The following is an 18,018-nucleotide window of genomic DNA, read 5'->3' as shown; positions in this document are numbered from 1 at the left end:
TATTATTTAACCCATACGTTGCCAGGGACTTTGGACAGTGTGTACAATGCTATGGGGTTCTCTGTGCCAATCAGCACTCAATGCACTCAATGGGTTAAGGCAATCTGGGGGGAAACCCAGATGGATTCAGATGTTTTCTGTCAACAGCTATCATGTGACTGAATCGGTATGTCATTGAACTTGATGACTTGGTTTCCTTGTTTGGGTTTCTATCTTTGAGAGGTAGAGAGCTTTTCATTGTTAGGAGGGTCTCTCCCATTTCTCCTGGGAATCAAGTAGAGTGATAGGGAGGAGAGGTTGACCTCACTGACACTTGGCTATCTCATGACAGCTTGAAATGATAACCTTAAACCACAGGGGAAAAACACAGAAATATAAGATGTTCACTCACAAACCAAAGAACAGTGTGGGTCCTTGTTTTAGAATGGAGCTCTATTGAAGCAATCTAATGAGGTAGCATTGCCTAGCAACCGTTTGGGGATTAGAGGATTCTAGTCTCAGGATAATCCATCATCCTCCATATTTCTTCACGCTTTCCCTGCGCCTTTTCTTTCAATATTTGCTCTCTCATTTCTTCTTCCTACCCACTGCATCAAATATCCAACTCTACCCCCAAGATTCGCCATCTATCACATATCTCTTTGTCATGTCAGTCCCATATGTGTGTTTTTATGTTCATCCAGCTCTCAATGAATATATGGAACTAGAACAGGAAGCCTCTCCAAAGAATCGTTCAGAAGTCAAGGAGGGTTCTTATAAAGAGCTCACTTGATACTTCAACCAGAGACGATAAAGGGGAAAAGGGGGGCTGGGAGTCTGATGGAGATGGTGGAGGTGTCTGGTGGCATCCTACCTTGATCGCTAGGATGATAATGCGGCCATCAGACACCATGTTGAGGAAGAGCACCATGGCTTCGTCCTCGTGGGCGATGTAGGTGTCAAAGACCTTCTGCGCCATCACGCTCCCCGTCGCCTGGTTCAGTACGATGCAGTGGATACCCCTCCCTCGGTCCTTGTCATCGTCTTCAAGGATCTGCACCATGGCAACGGATGATAGTGGGAGGGGAGGGGAGGAGGGATGGAGGGAGATGGGAGAGATAGAAGGAGATGGCAGAAAGAGAGAGAAAGACAGAAAGAATGACCAAAAAGTGAGGAGAAAGAGAGAGAAAGAAAGAGAAAAGAGTGTTGAGAGGGGATAACAAAAGGGGAAGTGGGAGGGATGGATGTAGATGTAAGAGATATATGAGGGATGGAGAGAAGAGAGAGAGAGAGAAATGAGAAAGAACGAGAGAAAGAATGGACAAGAGTGAGAGAGAAAAAGAATTTAAAGAGAAAGAAAGAAGAAGGACCCGTGGGTCAAGGGGAGGGAAACAAGAAAGGGAAAAGGGGGGAGACGAAAAGGAAATGTAATAAGATGGTCCAATTCCCTGACAGGAAATCAACTTGAGCCTTACACAAAAACAAGTATAGTGTTATCATTCAAAACAATTTCCAATAAGAGATTTCCACAGTATTTATTTCAATCTCACACATTACACACAAACAGAAACTGTGGTTTGTTGCTTTTTCCACTTGGATGGAAGTGGCTGAATTTGTAACTTCATATTACACACAAAAAGTGTGAGGCAAGAAAAGAACAAATCACTTCAGATCAGACGTCGAGATGGTTTTCTGCAATTCCTGAAAACTTTCAGGTCAGCGCTATCAGCATGAATCATCTGAAATCAAGAATTTTGCCCCGAGGTTAAAATAAATGGATCAGAAATGCTAAAATGTCGCAAGAGATTGGGGAAAAAATGAGAGAGACAAGAATAAAAACACCAGCACACAAAGAGACAGACAGACGGACACACAGGCTCACTGACAGACAGACAAGAATACAGACATACAGACAGTCGGACTGAATCAACCCTAAGGCAAGTGATTACTACAGGAGACACTCACAGACAGACAAACACAGAACACATGGCCAGGAAACGATGGACAAAGATTAGCATACTGCAAGACAGACAGCAGACAGACACATAATAACTCACGACTACAAAACAGCAAACGTGGGGAAAGTTTGAGACATGAAAGAAAATGGGTGACACACTGATCTAATTGAAAGTCGTGTCTCCAACCTCCTCCCAACCTACTTAAAAAGACATTCTTACATAAACATGAGAAGTATGAAATTTGTATGTTGCATGTACGCAAAATAAGGACAGACACGTAGACCCTAACCATTCCTGACGTATCCCAAAGCAGCAAAGATGCACGCCATGCCGAGATGTGGCACATTTAAGGAGCCGCCAGCCAAACAGCGGCGCGCTAATGTTTGCTCATGAATATTTTACCATCGCCTTCATTATCTATTCATGGCGGGATGAGTCGTACTCTTCAAATAAGAGCTGGGAAACGAACACACATCTCTTAGCTTACAGCCGTGGAGGCTTTCAAGCTCGCAGTTTGCTAATTTTATGAGCCTTTTTTATCACTTCTCTCCACAATACTTTTTAGACTTGCCATATTTCACTCCTATGATATGAGACATCTTGCTACATGAAAGAGCCAAGAGTTAAATAATATATCACATTCTGCCTGGTTATATACCACAGCTGCCAATATTCACACACGAACATAAAATCAGGGAGGTTGGAAGAAGCTTTCAAGAAAATACTTGTGTTGATACATCTCTATGCGCAACAAAAAAAAATTGAAAACCATGGAGGCTTCTATATTCTTGTGATGAAAATTATGGAGTTGAATTTTTTATGGAGTTTCCTACAGCATCTCGGAGGCTTGGTGGATGTACTACACTCATAGACACTCCCAACAACTTACATGACAATAACAGGACAGTTTAGCTTCACCCCTCAAGAACAAAAAGCTTCAATAGTTGAGGTGAGCGAGTGAGGAATTTTCCCAGTCTTGCTGGTTTATACTGTCTATTCGCAAGTGTTCTGCTTCTGTTTTGCATGCAAACAGTTGAAGCCTTGAAGTGAGGCAAGACTGAGGTGCTCATGAGCACTCCTCTCTCTCCTATCAACACTCTCTCTCATTACTGGCTAACTACAGGAGCTGCTTTTAACATGGAATCAAGAATCACTAACAAAATAGACAGCCTACAACAAAATACTTTTCATAATCAAACATGATAAAACGTGATAAGACTTTTCATCAAGGCCACTAAGTTTAGAATGCCCTGATGCCATCCTGAACAAGCTAGAGGAGAAGTGAAGGGCTATGGTGCATGCATAGTGGATGACATACCAACAGACAGCTGTGAAATGCTAAATCTGGTGGAAATCATTTGAAAGGCAAAAAAGGGCCAACAAGGGTTGAAAGTCAATCTGAGGACAGATGAAAGACAGTGTCAAGCCCTCACTGCTCAATGAGAAGGAAAAGGATATTCTCATCTGTAAATTGGCTTGAAAACTTTGTCAAGTATCATGACATATCGTAGGTTTCCGGACGAGACTTCCTGGGGTGTAGTAATTGTCACCATTCCTCAAAACCTGAAGGCTGATTATGGATTTTTTTTACAACCTGGAATACCCTTGTGATTCTGAGCTTATGATCTGTTTGGTTTTCAGGGTTGCACTTTCTTATTTCTTGGCTTCATGACATTCTACAATTGTGATAAAATGATTATTAGGACATCACTTAGAAATAAAAAGAATTCAGAAGTTTCCCAGGTGGTTGCATGTCCTAACATAATAACATGTTTAAACAGTACAACATAGCATATGAAACACAAATGATAATTCATTGAATACAATATGATTTCAAAGAGTGCTCAAAAAGATTTCAAACAAAAAAAAAACTTTTACAGAAATTCTGTGGCTGGCATAAAGAAGGTGAAGTGTGCAAGGCAAGCTTTACATCCATTGACGTATGAAAGAAACCGCAACAGAGCTGTGCGGCTTTCTTCTCAAGACTTCCAAATGATAGCTTGCAGGCAACTTTTTTTGAAACATGTGTTTGTACAACATAAGGACAACATTCATGGGTTTTCAGACCAGGGACCACAGCAGTATTGAATCATGTTGAAGTAATCTGTCATCTGTAGGCTATTTCCAAAGCAGGGAATAATATTTCACTCCATCTAATGTTATACCTTGCATGTTTTAGAATCCACACCAGGCTTTCATACCCCTACATCACACACAGCTGTGTCTGACAACCAGTAATAGGGAAGGCAAAAAAGGGTTGTACAAACACCATCTTTACAGCAAGCTGCTTTTATGAGGAAATGATTGTCCTGTGTTTTTCCAAGCTAGGAGGCTCTTTGGAGTGCAACAAATGAAGTAACCGTGCCGTTGCTGTCCAAGTTCGAGCAATCCCAATTTGTTTTCCTTCCTCTGGTTTTCTTCCCTGGCGAGGGACTTTGGGGTGAAATCCTGCGACCACATTTTACAAGCACATTAATCATGTCACATGGCAACGAGTAAAGCTACAAACCGACTCAGCAGTGTAGGGTAGCCAAGCTACAAACTCACTCAGCAGTGTAGGGTGGCTTGATAACCTCCAGAAGAATTTTACACAAGATGACAAAGATGGTGACTGAGAGAGCTGGTATTGAGTGAACTCAGGAAAGCTGTACCACATTAACTTCATTTGGTATGAAACTTAACCCATCCAATCTCAAACTTCACTGACCACCATTGTTAACCACACAATGCAAATGAGAAGTAGTTCCTTTGTTTTAACTGTGATATACCAAACTGATTGGTCTTTGTTTGCTTGTAGTTACCATGCATGAAAAGTCAATATCTTTCTTGTGTGTGTGTGTGTGTGTGTGTGTGTGTGTTTTTAAGGCAAAATATTTAACTAAGTGTACATGTACCACCTACCCAATGAGGGTGTATAAAATGTGCCTAAGGGCAACAGTGCATCCTGAACACAGATTATATTGGATTCTAAGCTGACTACACACCATGGAGGAACACGCACAGTTACAGATTCTAACAGCAATACGAATGAATACAAGCTTAGCAAATAATCATGAATTTAAGAATGAAAGAGAAGAAAACCCACTCCCCATCCTAAGAACAATCATCCCTAAACTCAGTGTACAAGCAGCTTACAATCATTGTAAGTATGCTCTTCAAAGCTAGCATTGATCTTGATGTCATCAAAATACATCTGTGTGTTGACATCGGGAGTAAAGTCAATACATTACTGTACTAATTCCATTTTGCTACCAACCTTTATGAAATCAGTCCTTCATACTTCTCAAATAACTCCCAAGTATCGCAAGTTCACCTTCCATGCATTCTTGTAGACTATTACCTAAGAACATACGTGTAGCAAACTTGGGGGGGGGGGGGGGAAGGGGGGTTGAGGGCCTCGGGGGACATTTGAACATATTGAGATCCTATCCCCCTAGGGATGCTACTTGCCAAGTTTGGTGAGAATCTATCATGGGATTTTCAGGAAAAAGCTGAAAATGTGACAAATTTTAGGCACGATGCACGACGCACGACAGACGACGCAAGCCGGACGATGAATGATCACAATAGCTCACTTGGGCCTTTGGCTCAGGTGAGCTAAATATACAGCCATAAATCACTGTTGAGTGCTAATGTTATTAGAATTCAAATGATGTTCAACTTTTCTGATTTTTATATTCATAACTCAGAGATTGGTGAAAGCCATTTATATCCTATGTAGGTACTTGACCTTTCCATCAAGCAGTAATGTGGACATACTGGCCCAAAGTCACAGAGGTAGTTTAGATCAAATCCGTGGTTTGAATTCAATATGCGGATAAAAATAAGAGCAGAATATGTCTACCCTGCACATGAAGAATTAGAAGGCAAAAAGAGATAACTCCATTTTTGTGAATTTGAGATATTTGCTATTAAAGCTGCTAAAAAGGAAAATAATAAGGAAATATGGGATATTTTTCATCATAACTTTAGGAATATTCCTTCTTATGTAAAACAAGTGAGCAACCATTGGAAAGGTTTTATTTTTTCTTCAAAATCTAAAATGTTTCAAAATGGCGGTTAACCAATTTTGCAAATGAAACTCTTCATATGCACATGTCAGTGGCATTCTATATAGGATATCAGTTGGTGTGTGTCATCAGTCATATGCATCAATGTAGTCAAAATTTGCAAAATCTGAGAGCTAGATTTAAAACTAGCTGTGTGAATTCCAACCAAAGGGGATGAAAAGGAAATCCTGTAGTCATCTACCTCACCAACTCGATATCTTCTGAAGATGAAACATGTCAAACTTCTACATTGATATTCTGCATTATCCAGCAATCCACACTCACCTCCAAATCATTCAACACATATTGAGTATGTGTATATTAGGCCCCAGGGGTACTTCCGATGCAACATATATGAAAGATTCTTCTTCTTTTCTTTTCTTTTTTTTTTAAGAGACAGGCCTGTTACATTGTGCATTGCTTGCATGGTACGTAAACTGAGAAATAAGTGAGGATGAAATGAATGAACTATCCTTTTCCAATTTTGCAGAAAGTCAAAATATCAAACAAATCATTTTGTCGAGTAAAACAGAGGGGTATCTGAAGGGTAGACTGAGAAAATAATGTGATGAGATTCAGCAATTTCCCACATCAAATCGACAGACTGAGTGCTAAAACATGTCTTTTCTAGCAAGATGAAATGAACAGCTTCGACTACCAAGAGATCTACAAATGCAAATGCACAATCAATCTACATATAACCTATAATCATTACTTACTACAACTTGCAAAATCTGCTAATTAAGAATTGATCTTGCATACAAAATGTATCTATGACACAAAAAAAAAGTATGTCTGGATAAAAGGATGTGTGCCTCAACATAAAGTTGTTCACATACCCACAGCGGTTACAATGTCTGTATCTCAGATGTGTGCGGTGAGTTTAAATCACACGTTCTCATAACCGTCTCGATGCACGCTCAGCAAAGAAAATGATTTAGTGCGGGATGAACAGATCCACATTAATATTTTTCGCCTTCTCTCCTTCTCTCCCCCTCTGTCTGTCTGTTTGTCTGTCTGTCTCTCTGTCTTTCTCTCAGAGGGAGATGCAGACAAGATGTTCACAGGAGATGAATTGTGTTACCACGGCAGCAGGGAGGAGGAGGAGGAGACTTGGTAAGTGATGCATGGAGCAGACCCTTTCCAAATGTTATGAATGAGGGCAGGAAGCCGAGATGTCGGTATACCGGTGGGACAGCCACGGTGGATGGAGGGGGGCCATGATTACATCTCTCTCTCTCTCCACACAGGTATATTGAATGACGACGGACTGATGACACCAATGAATGGACTCGGCATGATGAGTTGCCTATTTCTGCATGGCAGCATGAATTATTTGAGGCACATGTTCTAGTTAAAACCTATTCAAGGGAATGATTAGAATCACGTTACAAAAAATCTCGGTCACAAACTTCAATTGCTGGAGTTAACCATCGCGTTTTTGTCTAACTAGGACTAATTATGTCAAGTCAGAGCTATGCCTACTGACAATATATATTTTTCTTTATAGAAGTAAAAAATCTGGACATAATGTACAAAGTAGCTTAGAAAATGAAAAACAGATGAAAACTCATTATTCTCATAGAATTCAAAGTGTTCAAGAATATTTGTTATCAGGAGTTATAATGACTGCCATAAAAATCTGTCCTACAGGTCTTTTATTTTACTCTTTCTAAGACCAGTACAGTGAAAATATTTTCTGATATGAGTTTGCACAAAAAGTGAAAATCCTGAAATTCTGATCTCAAAGGGGGCATCACTATCATAACAGCAGCACGCTCACAATACATTGACTGGAACTCATGTGCAGTAGTGTGTAGGCAGCCAATACCAGTATCTATATATCTGTTATATAGAGGTTTCCCTCCAGACTGGAGAAATCTTCTTAGATCCTATCAACTTCATGACGAGTCGTGTGACCAATCAGCTTGCTCCAGTTTTTCATCTCTCTCTCTCTCTCTCTATTCTCTTTTACTATAAACCAGTCTGTTTCCCTCCTGCCCAGGACGGTTATCCCTCATGTGGCACGATTTGTGAGAATTGAGATCAGACGGCTTCGTGCTCCTCCCGTCTTCATTCCCCCCTCCCATGGTCCGGGGAGCTTACACGGATATTGATTAGGCTCTAACAATCAAAGCAGAACGGTATCTCCTACGGGGTTTTTACATCCAGGGTGCCAGCACAAACATGGACAAAAAAAGACACCTTCTTCAGATATTAACTACACGACCACAGAGGGCTCACTTGACCTTTGCTACAACCTAGACTCAGTCTGAGTCAAAATCAGAGGGTTCCTGACTCAGTTCAATATCACATCCTAACTCCGATATTCATCTGATTACAAATTTTCTCTTCATTTTGCAATTCCATGGGTTAAGAGACTGGGAACAGTGTCAACGAACCGACTGTGAATTAGCTTAGAGTTGCCTTAAGGACTGAATTAATTAATATTCACAAGCCAGTAAGCTTGAATACATTACATTGACATTATTTGATTTTATGTGTGTACACAGCTACAAATGACATAACTTTCCAATGAAGAAAACACACATGATTTACATCCTCAAACTGCTGAATAAAACTTCAATTTACAATTTTAAACATAACAAAGACTTCATCGTTCATTCTCATGCTCCAACTTAAAGAAGCTGAGCAATTTTTATTAGCATTTTGTTAAGGTTTTTTTTCAGACAGTAGAAATGACCATTGATTAATCTCGAGATTTGTGATGATGTGAACAGGGTCAATAATCTCAGCATCCTTCTGCAGTAATGGCCCCCAGTTAGGAGCGGCAAGGCACAAAGGAGTCCTTGATGTACCAGGCATCCCACATCTTATTTGCTCGTCTCTCCACCATCATCCAACAGCTCTTCCTCTTCTTGTTTCAAGGCGGAAGCATTCTCACCAACGATTGGTGGCAACTCGTCGTCAATTCTCTCACTGCCGAGCAATCCTCAAAGCTCTGATTGGAAGTTCTGCGACACCTGACCAAAGGCTGGCGGTAAAGAGATTCTCAAGCCAACGTCCCGCTTGTTCTCAAATTACAACTTTATCTAAGGGTGCTTGACAGGCGGCAGACAAATGATATTTTGAAAGGTTGGGAGGGGCGGGGCGGCTCGGTGGTAGCATCGCAATGCAGAGGTACAGACACTCCACGGAAAGAGCAGCCGGAGTAGTATCAAGTTATTCTCAGCGAGTCTCCCATGCATGGCATGATATTGATGCTGTTTGAGAAGATGGCACTGGTCACTTTCAGTTTATCAGATGAGCTTCATCTCATTTGTTAAAAACAATAATATCATCTTTCACTTTTAATGCGACACAAATGACCTTTCTAGCTTTTGATAATTTTTTACACAATACAGCACAAACGTTAGAGGCTGCTGTTGTGATGTGACAGAATACACGAGTTGCATTCATACAGACAAAATAGCAGGATAATGATTGCGATTCAAATACTGAGATTAATTGCACCTGCTCAGATGGACAGAAATATCCCACTAATTACTGATCGCGATAAATTTGTTAACCAAACTGTGCTTGCCTGAAATCTACCTAAATGGTGACCTGTGCCCTTGTGTTACAGCGCTGTTCAATCATGCATGTTTTGAATGATGAAATAAAAAAACCTTGAGACACTTTGCTTCGCTATTCACACAACCATTGCAATGCAAATTATTATGCTATTTCTCAAATCACTGAAATAATTGCAAGATTTCTTGGGATTTGAATTGTGATGCTGATTGTACTATTCAGTGAGATTTGTATGTCCACACAAAGAAATATCTCAAGATGTGGATTGCGATGCATACCTTGAAGATTTGTCTCCCACTAATTAGTGTCGCTGTGAATCTTACTCTTGATCCGTATTATCCTCTAATATTGCTTTCCCTGGGATGAACTAAAAAGACTTGCCATCTGATGACTTCACATAATACTGATCTCACTTCAAAATATTTCTTGTAATTCTGTTAGCACTCTGAGCCTTATGGGAAGAGCATATCATATATTCATTGTATTGTGTTCTAATTTCTAAAGAATGATATAAAATTTGGTTCAGTAAATAACGACATGTGGTTGTTGGTTTGAAGACTTAACTGGCTGAATTCTCACCATCACACTAGCTCTCGCAATAAAGTGTATGGAACACTCAGTGTGAGGTAGTGACACAGTTTGATCAGGACTAGTATGTATGGTACACATAAATACTGTGAACATGTAAACTTTACACAAATAGTGGTCAACATGCACACTACAAAGAACACAAACACAAACACACAAACACACAAACACACACACACAAGTACACACACATGCATACAGATGAACAGGATGATAAAAAGAAAAAATACCATACATAAAGATGGGCATTAAAGATCCACACAACAGTTTACAGCTTCACATTGTATTACTGCAGTATGCAACCAGCACAGTTTTCTTTGCAACATCAATTTGATCTTACTTGAGAGTAAGATTCCTGCTCTTTTGGCTACAGCCAATAATTTCACCACTTTGATGCATTGCAATTACAAGATTTTGTTTTCATGAGACCTTACCCAAATTTCACCTGTAAAAACACTGTGCCATAAAGCAATACGTCTGTGAGCATTGTTTGTTTGTTTGTTTTTTTGTTTGTTTTTTTAGTAACTACACAATCTGTAGAAGGCTTTTTTCAGTTTCCTTCTCAACAATGGCACCATATATGATAACTGATATAACTCATACCATAAAGACCAACCATGTTTATACAGCTCCATATACCATGCCTACTGTCCTACCCTATCCAAACTCCCTATATTCAAACTATGTTACCCTTCCCCCATCAAACTACCCCCATCCTTATCACTCTTGACCCACCCCAATCCTATTACCAGCCCAGATCCCATAATCTTATCCTGTCCCTAAATTCTCTTATCCGAGCGTACTACCTCAACCCATATCAACTGCCATTCCCTAACTCCACTACCCCCATCTGACCCTAACCCAGCCCCACTACCCTACTTAAACTGCACTTGCCCACCCCAATCCTATCCCATGCCCACCACCCCACCTGTATTTCACTACCCAATCCATGCCTCTCCTAAAAATCCTATCCAGATCCTACTATAGCTCAAACTTATCGACTACCACAATCCAACTCCACAAGTAACCCTAGCCCAAATCTCATGGTCCATCCAAACCCTTACCCACCCTCACTCGTCCATCCAGTCCCAACCTTTCCCCATATTCAAACCCTTCTTCTCCGCCCAAACCTCCTTCTCCCATCCCACATGCCCAAACCATTCTCCAAGAGGATGGTACGGCCACATCGTTCCTCTGGACTTCTTACTCACCGGTGTTCCACCGACAGACACGGCAACTTTGTTGGCACTTGATAGGACCTCAATGTCCAGCTCCTGGGGCAAGGTGTCCAGGATATCCCTTCCTCCATCTTTGGTTTCTCTTGTCTCCACGGCAACCGCCTCACCTTCACCTGCACCTGTTCCACCTGGATTGAAGAAAGGAAGAAAACTTTGAATTGCATCAGACGTCACGTAATAAGTTTCTCAAATGGTCTTTATACCAGAATGAATCTCTTTTTTTATCATTATTCAGAATATACACAAATCTACATTATCATATTGCTGACAAAAGTTACAATGCAATCAATTCAATTATTTGTATACCAAAAATTGTTTAACTACAAATTGATTAAAAAATATCTGAGTGATCAAATCATGGAGAAAGGAAAAAAAAAAAACTGATGACTTTTCTTGATGATAATATCAGAGATCATAAATTACTTGAGAGTGAAAGTAGAATGGCAGGAACATGATAAAGTGAAGTCATACTTCAGCTTGTAAAGCGCCATCTCTGTGACATTTATCATGGAGAATAATTCATATCATAATATAGATGCTTCCTCCCTCCTCCCTCCTTCCCAAGAATGTCTCTGCAAAAATTTACTAGGTGATCATCTTTGGTGTCTGTGAGATGCATGTGAGTTGGCCAGCGGACAAGGAAAGCTTTCAGAGGGGAAAAAACGACACATGCCTCATCTGGTTCCACACAGATACCTCTGGGAAATCCAAATGTGGTTCCTTTTCAAGTTCACTCTAATTCTGCATAATTCGGCATAGGGGGAGCTACATCTCCTGCTCGCGAGTATAATCCTCGGTACGTTGCTTTGCTGGCAATTTTCCGAGAGCATTGCGCGAGGGTCGACAGAATAAGGGGATTGCTGTCGGAAAATGTGAGTGCTCTGGATGGAGCAAGAGCAGAGAAATCTTATTACTGGGATATTCACTTAGAGAATACATTCACTCTAATGCTCTTTTAAATTGGGTTACCATGGAAACCGTATATTTTGTCAGAACTTGCATTAAGATGCACGGTGCAAAGGTTTATCTACTATTTGCAAAGGATGGAAAATGCAGCACATGGCTGCAAAGAATGTTTCACTCACCATGTGCACAAAAATTTTATTCCCTCATCAAATTATATCTATTTTCATTATCAATCAAAAAAAGAATGTGTATACAGGTGCTTGTATATCAACTGATGTCTTCTGGAATCAATTAGTATTCAAACTATGTTCACCTTTTTATTTACCAAAGAAATGGTCATCAGATGAACAGAAACCTCATGAATGCTTATTGAAGACATTGTCACTACTAAATTCACTTGACACTGAAAAACAAACAAAACAAACAAACAAACAAACATGGTTGGAGCCCTGTCTCTTTGTTGTCGTCATTCTCTCTTCCCAAAATTTGTTCATGTCTAATTGACGGGTGTTTGTCTATTCCAGAAAGATGGATGGAGCGTGGTGAGAATAGTGTCGGCATTTCCCATGAAAGACTTAATGGGATAAATGTCTTTGTCTTCCCGCAAGACAAATTGAAACAAAACCTCAATCCATCACGAGGCTTCAACACCGGTCCATAGAGAGCCTGTCATCCAGGGTGAGTGATGCAAGGGAGTGTTGCTATGGCAACTATCATCTGGGAGTGATGGGGGATGCCTGCAAATCCATTTCCTTGGCATTGTTTAATTGCTAAATATTTTCAGGGGAGGGGGAGGAGGAGAATTTCGGCGGGCCATAAAGACAAATTCATATGGATGATGACCTCCACCTACATTTGAGTGAAATTGGATGAATATCATTATTGAGAAAGTTATGCTAATTTCAGTATTGGTAATTTATCTTCCTTGACATATTCACTGAGCCTCTCTTAGCAACCATCTTGGTCTTATGCACTTGATATCCCTCTTACACTGCATCTCAGTTGTTCTTCTTGCATGCCAAAACTAATTTGGCACTTTGTTGTAAGACTTTTTTATGAGTCCTCTGACAAAACCAGATGTAAAAAATCACTGCACATCTTCTTTAGAGATGAGTATTGATTACTTCATACAAATATCAGCGAGACACAAGATCAAACCAGTTTCTACACACAGAAATGAGAGATTTCTCCCCCGAATCATGGTATGGTTATATACTTGGGCCATGATGTCTATGTCAAGGTCTTAATCAAACAATATGTGAATAAATGAAATTTTTGTCAAAATCTTGCGTGTCTATTGCTTCCATAAATTCTTCGACTACTTTGAAAACAACTTTCTTTTTGAGGTAAACCCTTTAAAACCTCGGCCTAGGCAGGACAACATTCCAATCAAGTCACAACAATGGCAGCAGGGTGAATGTTTTCGGCCAACAAAGAACATGTCTGTTATTGGAGGAGGCCAGGCTACAAATCAATGTGGCATTCCTGTACAGACAGACACAGACACACACACACACACACACACACACACACACACACACACACACAGACAGTCACACATACACAGACATCAGGTGCTATGCCACATTATGAGTCCACCACACGTAAACTTATAACAACATGCTCCAGCTATTGCACATTTTAAATGCAAGCTACATGTAGTACTTAGTGACTGAATTTACTTTAGGATATCAACATCTTGCATGTGTGATTCTTGCAGTATGCTTGTGTTCATGCCTTGGAAGATAATGGTGAATTACTGAAAATCATCTTGAAAGGCCACACATATAAAGGAAACAAAATCAGAAATCAAACTTGTATTTTTCAACAGCAAACAGCCTTTTAACTGACACTCATTGTCATACAGACTCATAAAGACTATTTACTTACTGTAAAACCAGAAATATTGGTGGCATGAAATTTTTGTGAATTGGAGGCGATGGTCTTTTTCATGGCAGTAAATTTTCACAAACTGCCACTGGCATTCGATGCATATATAGTAAAGGCATGAACTTTGGTGTGCATTTTAAAGGTCCTGCTTACCTTTGGGAACAGTGATTTTAAAACTTTTCAAGATTTGACATTTAATGCATATGTATAGGTCTGTTGTACCACAAAACATACTATCATATAAAATGTTCGTGATAAAGCCTAAAATATAACGAGATATCTGTATTTTTCTTAATAAACCGTAACTGTAGACGCTTTAGTCTGGAAACATTTTATTATAACTATTGTTCACACTTTGTATATTAAATTTAACAATACTTAACATCGATTTTACCGATTCAAATTTTACAGTGTGGTTGTTTCTATCCCTAACACACATCTTAGAACTATTTTAAAGCACTAATGCTGGGTTTTTGTTTCATCTGCAAATGGTAAATTATGCCTTCAATTTTGCAAATCTTGGATCCTCACAAAATTTGAGATTTCATGCACACACACACAGGCAAAAAGAAGAAAAAAAATTCTGGATTTATAGGAGGGCCTGATATGACATACAGTTAAAACACTTTGGTAAGCTACATTCACTGAAGAAAAGTGCAACCCCAAAGGTCATGGTGGATTTGTCATCATTGTTTATCTTATCATTAAGCTATTTTGGGGATATGCTTTTATAACCAAAATTGGTACATAAGGGGTTCCCCAGCTTATACTCACCATTTTCAATGATGTACTACATAAATCCAAGGAATATTGAACACTGCTGAGAAGCAGCCTCTTTTAGGTATGCTGGACATCCTAATCAATTTTCTTATGAGACAGGATGACCTGGTCACTGGCATAGTTGACCATCTTTAACCCTGGCACTGCTCCTGGTAACTATACTGACAGCATGTCAACAGAATGTAAAAGCACTAGACCCCTGGGGGTTAAAAAGACAAGCAGCAGTTCATATTTGCATGCATCATAAATCCAGCCTTCACAGCTATTAGTCTAATGCATGTAGGAGAGGGAAACCGAGGGCTTAAAAGCATTGTTATGAAACGCCATCAGCAAAATAATAACCCAAGATGCTTTTACTTAGAAATGATACCTCTTGTCTTGGAGCGTAGGAAATCATGCAACACAGAAAATCACAGTAACATATTCTCCAACCAAACACTGGGTCCTCTTCTTCTCCTTAATTCATTCAATGTAGGAGCTAGGTCTACTATCAGTAGTCGGCCTTTCTTTCAACAAAGACTGCGATTTCAAACTAAACAATGATATAACAAGCAAACGGAAGAGGAAAGTTATAATGAGAGAAATACAATGAGAGACAGAACAAAATAAAAGAGTATGATCAATAAACCAGGTCTGTAACTAAAATGCACAAAATGATTGCAAATCATCATGTAACAGGGTAGAAATGCTACTCATAATAATAATGAGGTGTCAAAAGAGAGAATTACAGTTGAAAGATTTGCAAGAATAGTGCAAGATAGATGCATCATAATGTGGGTAAGAAAGGAGGCTCGCAAATAAATCATTTTTTTAAAATGACGTTTACATCATTGGTCACTACTCTTCACAACTGAGCCATTACATGCAAGGTCTTGATTTTCTAGAATTGCCTTTCCCTCAAAAACTGTAACTCCTCTCAAAAATGTTCCCCTCAGGCAAGAATTCAGCTTAAACAGTCCAAAGTAGCTGGTCCAGAGGATCAATAAAACGTGATTGTTGTCAAAATCAGCATGAAGGTGGAGGCCAAACGGAGGTGGCAAGACAATTTGCCCCAGACACCTGCTCACTCCATCACTCTTCCTTGAGCTTGACCTTCGACCTCCCTGAGAGCTTCCCAAGCGTTCCACAAACTCTTCTGCTATACCTCCCTTGTCTCCTCAAACTGACACTGAGACAAGCAAGAAAGCAGAAAAAATTGCAAGCAGAAAAAAATTGTGACGAATTAGGGACAGAGGGGAGTTAAGATGCATCTCCGTCTAACTTGAAACAAGACAGTCGGCCATTGTGTCAACTGAACGACAACGAGCTATTTGAAAGGGGGAAAAAAAAGAATTGTACAAAGATCAATGTTTTCCAGATGTGGGAAGAGAATTCCCAGGTTTGACATGATGTTGAGACTTGGTAGAACTTGGGAAGAGAGGAGGGAGAAAGAGATATATTCAGCTTACTTTTAAAGCTGTAGATTCCTGAGGATACACGGCATATCCTGCAAGTAAGCTCTGCCCTCTATCAACCATCTATCTTTAGGTGGAGTCTTCTTTCCATAGTGATAATGAGAAAACACAAGTTGCATTCTTCAGGATGGGGGTTGGGGAGTGGCTCGGGGCTCTATGAGACGTGTTTTTCATTCATGGCTTTATCAAATCCAATATACATAAAAGACTACAGACAACGACCAGACAATGACATCTACTATTCAAAACACACAGACACACACACATACACGTGCACACACGCAATACACACAAATGGACTTTGCATTGTGAATGAAATGAGTCTGGCATAATTTCCCCAGCATAATTACAGAAGCATGTAACCAACAGGAGATAAAAACCCACTGGAAATAAGGTAAATGTTTCAAACTCCTCACCAGAAGCCCTTCAAAAAAAAAAAACGACACTGCACACTATGACTCTAGGCTTCCCACTCTACACTTCAATGATTAACACAAAAATTAATTTCCAGGTAAGCTGAAATCCTTCAAAGTATTCTGAGATAAATAAATAGACAGATAGATAACAAAAAAATTCAATGTACATACATAATATACTGCAGAGAAATGTTCTATTTCTTAGATATTCTGCTTGGCTACGTTTTTGTGATTACACGACCTAAACACTTACGTCTCCTCACCGTCTGCACGTACCAAGAAATAATCTCATTTTCATTTCAGTTGCATTTTTTTGTCAGAGGATTAAACGGATTATATTTAAGAGGAGTTTGAACTTATTTCAGTTTTTTTCTGGGGTGGGGAGAATTCTGACTGGACTGTCATCGGGCCTTGACCTTATTTAGCCATGAATCATCAGAGCCTGAGGGAAATATTTTCTTCTGCCTTCAAAGGGGGTCAGAAAACCTCGCACTAACCCCTCACTTGCCTCCCTCCTGCCAGACTGCTGGGTTGGGGAGAACAATCTACCCTCCCAATCTTCTCTTCGCTTTGCTTGGCAGAAAACTATTTGCAGAATCATGGGTCATGTGTAATGATGGTAAGGAGTACCAGACGCTAGTGAAAGCAGATGTAATTTAAAAATAAAGTGAAATTGAACAGGCAAGAAGAAAATAACCATATAACTAAGACTGCTTGTGAATTCTTTACTTGTCAATAGTACGTAACCCGGTTTGAAGCAGTTTAGTACAATTACCGTAGCAGCAGCAGCATTAGCAGGAGTAGTGGTAGTAGTAGTTGTAGTTTTTGTTGTTCTAAAAAAGGTACGCGTGGCACTAGTAGTACTAGTAAAGATAACAGTAATAGTACAGTAGTAGTTGTCATTGTCATCATAATGGTAGTACTAGCCTTAGAAGCAGGATTTTATTCATTGTTTGTGGCAGCAGAAAAGTACCGTCATACATGTATCAAGTGAATGTTCTACAATAGTTCTACACTGATTGCGTCAGAACACGTCCATTCAAAAACGTTCTTGAACTGTTTACACAAGCTCTTTGTAATAGAGTTCATTAGCATGACTCCTTTCCTTTACCCTACACATCTCTCCTTTCTCTTTTCCTTCTGAACGTAGGCCTATAGGCAAGCCCATTGAATGTAAGCACACCATTCAATTAATAGGCAAGGCCATTGAATGTAAGCACACCATT

General features: G+C 39.8%; 1 protein-coding gene across 1 annotated transcript in view; it reads right to left on the bottom strand.

Moving 5' to 3' along the window:
* Positions 1-18,018, bottom strand: part of LOC139728127 (protein O-linked-mannose beta-1,2-N-acetylglucosaminyltransferase 1-like) — a 168,657-nt gene that overhangs the window by 19,285 nt on the left and 131,354 nt on the right. Inside the window, exons 5-6 of the mRNA XM_071639087.1 lie at positions 11,320-11,474; positions 854-1,033 (exon numbers count right to left, since the gene is read on the bottom strand). Of these exons, the coding sequence (XP_071495188.1) occupies positions 854-1,033; positions 11,320-11,474 (335 nt within the window). The remainder of the gene's footprint in view (positions 1-853; positions 1,034-11,319; positions 11,475-18,018) is intronic.

This window comes from Diadema antillarum, unplaced genomic scaffold (assembly GCF_040938485.1).
Source record: "Diadema antillarum isolate AM-2024a unplaced genomic scaffold, OU_Dant_1.0 seq00000166_RagTag, whole genome shotgun sequence".
Classification (NCBI taxonomy): domain Eukaryota; kingdom Metazoa; phylum Echinodermata; class Echinoidea; order Diadematoida; family Diadematidae; genus Diadema; species Diadema antillarum.
This window is presented reverse-complemented; position numbering and strand designations above follow the sequence as displayed.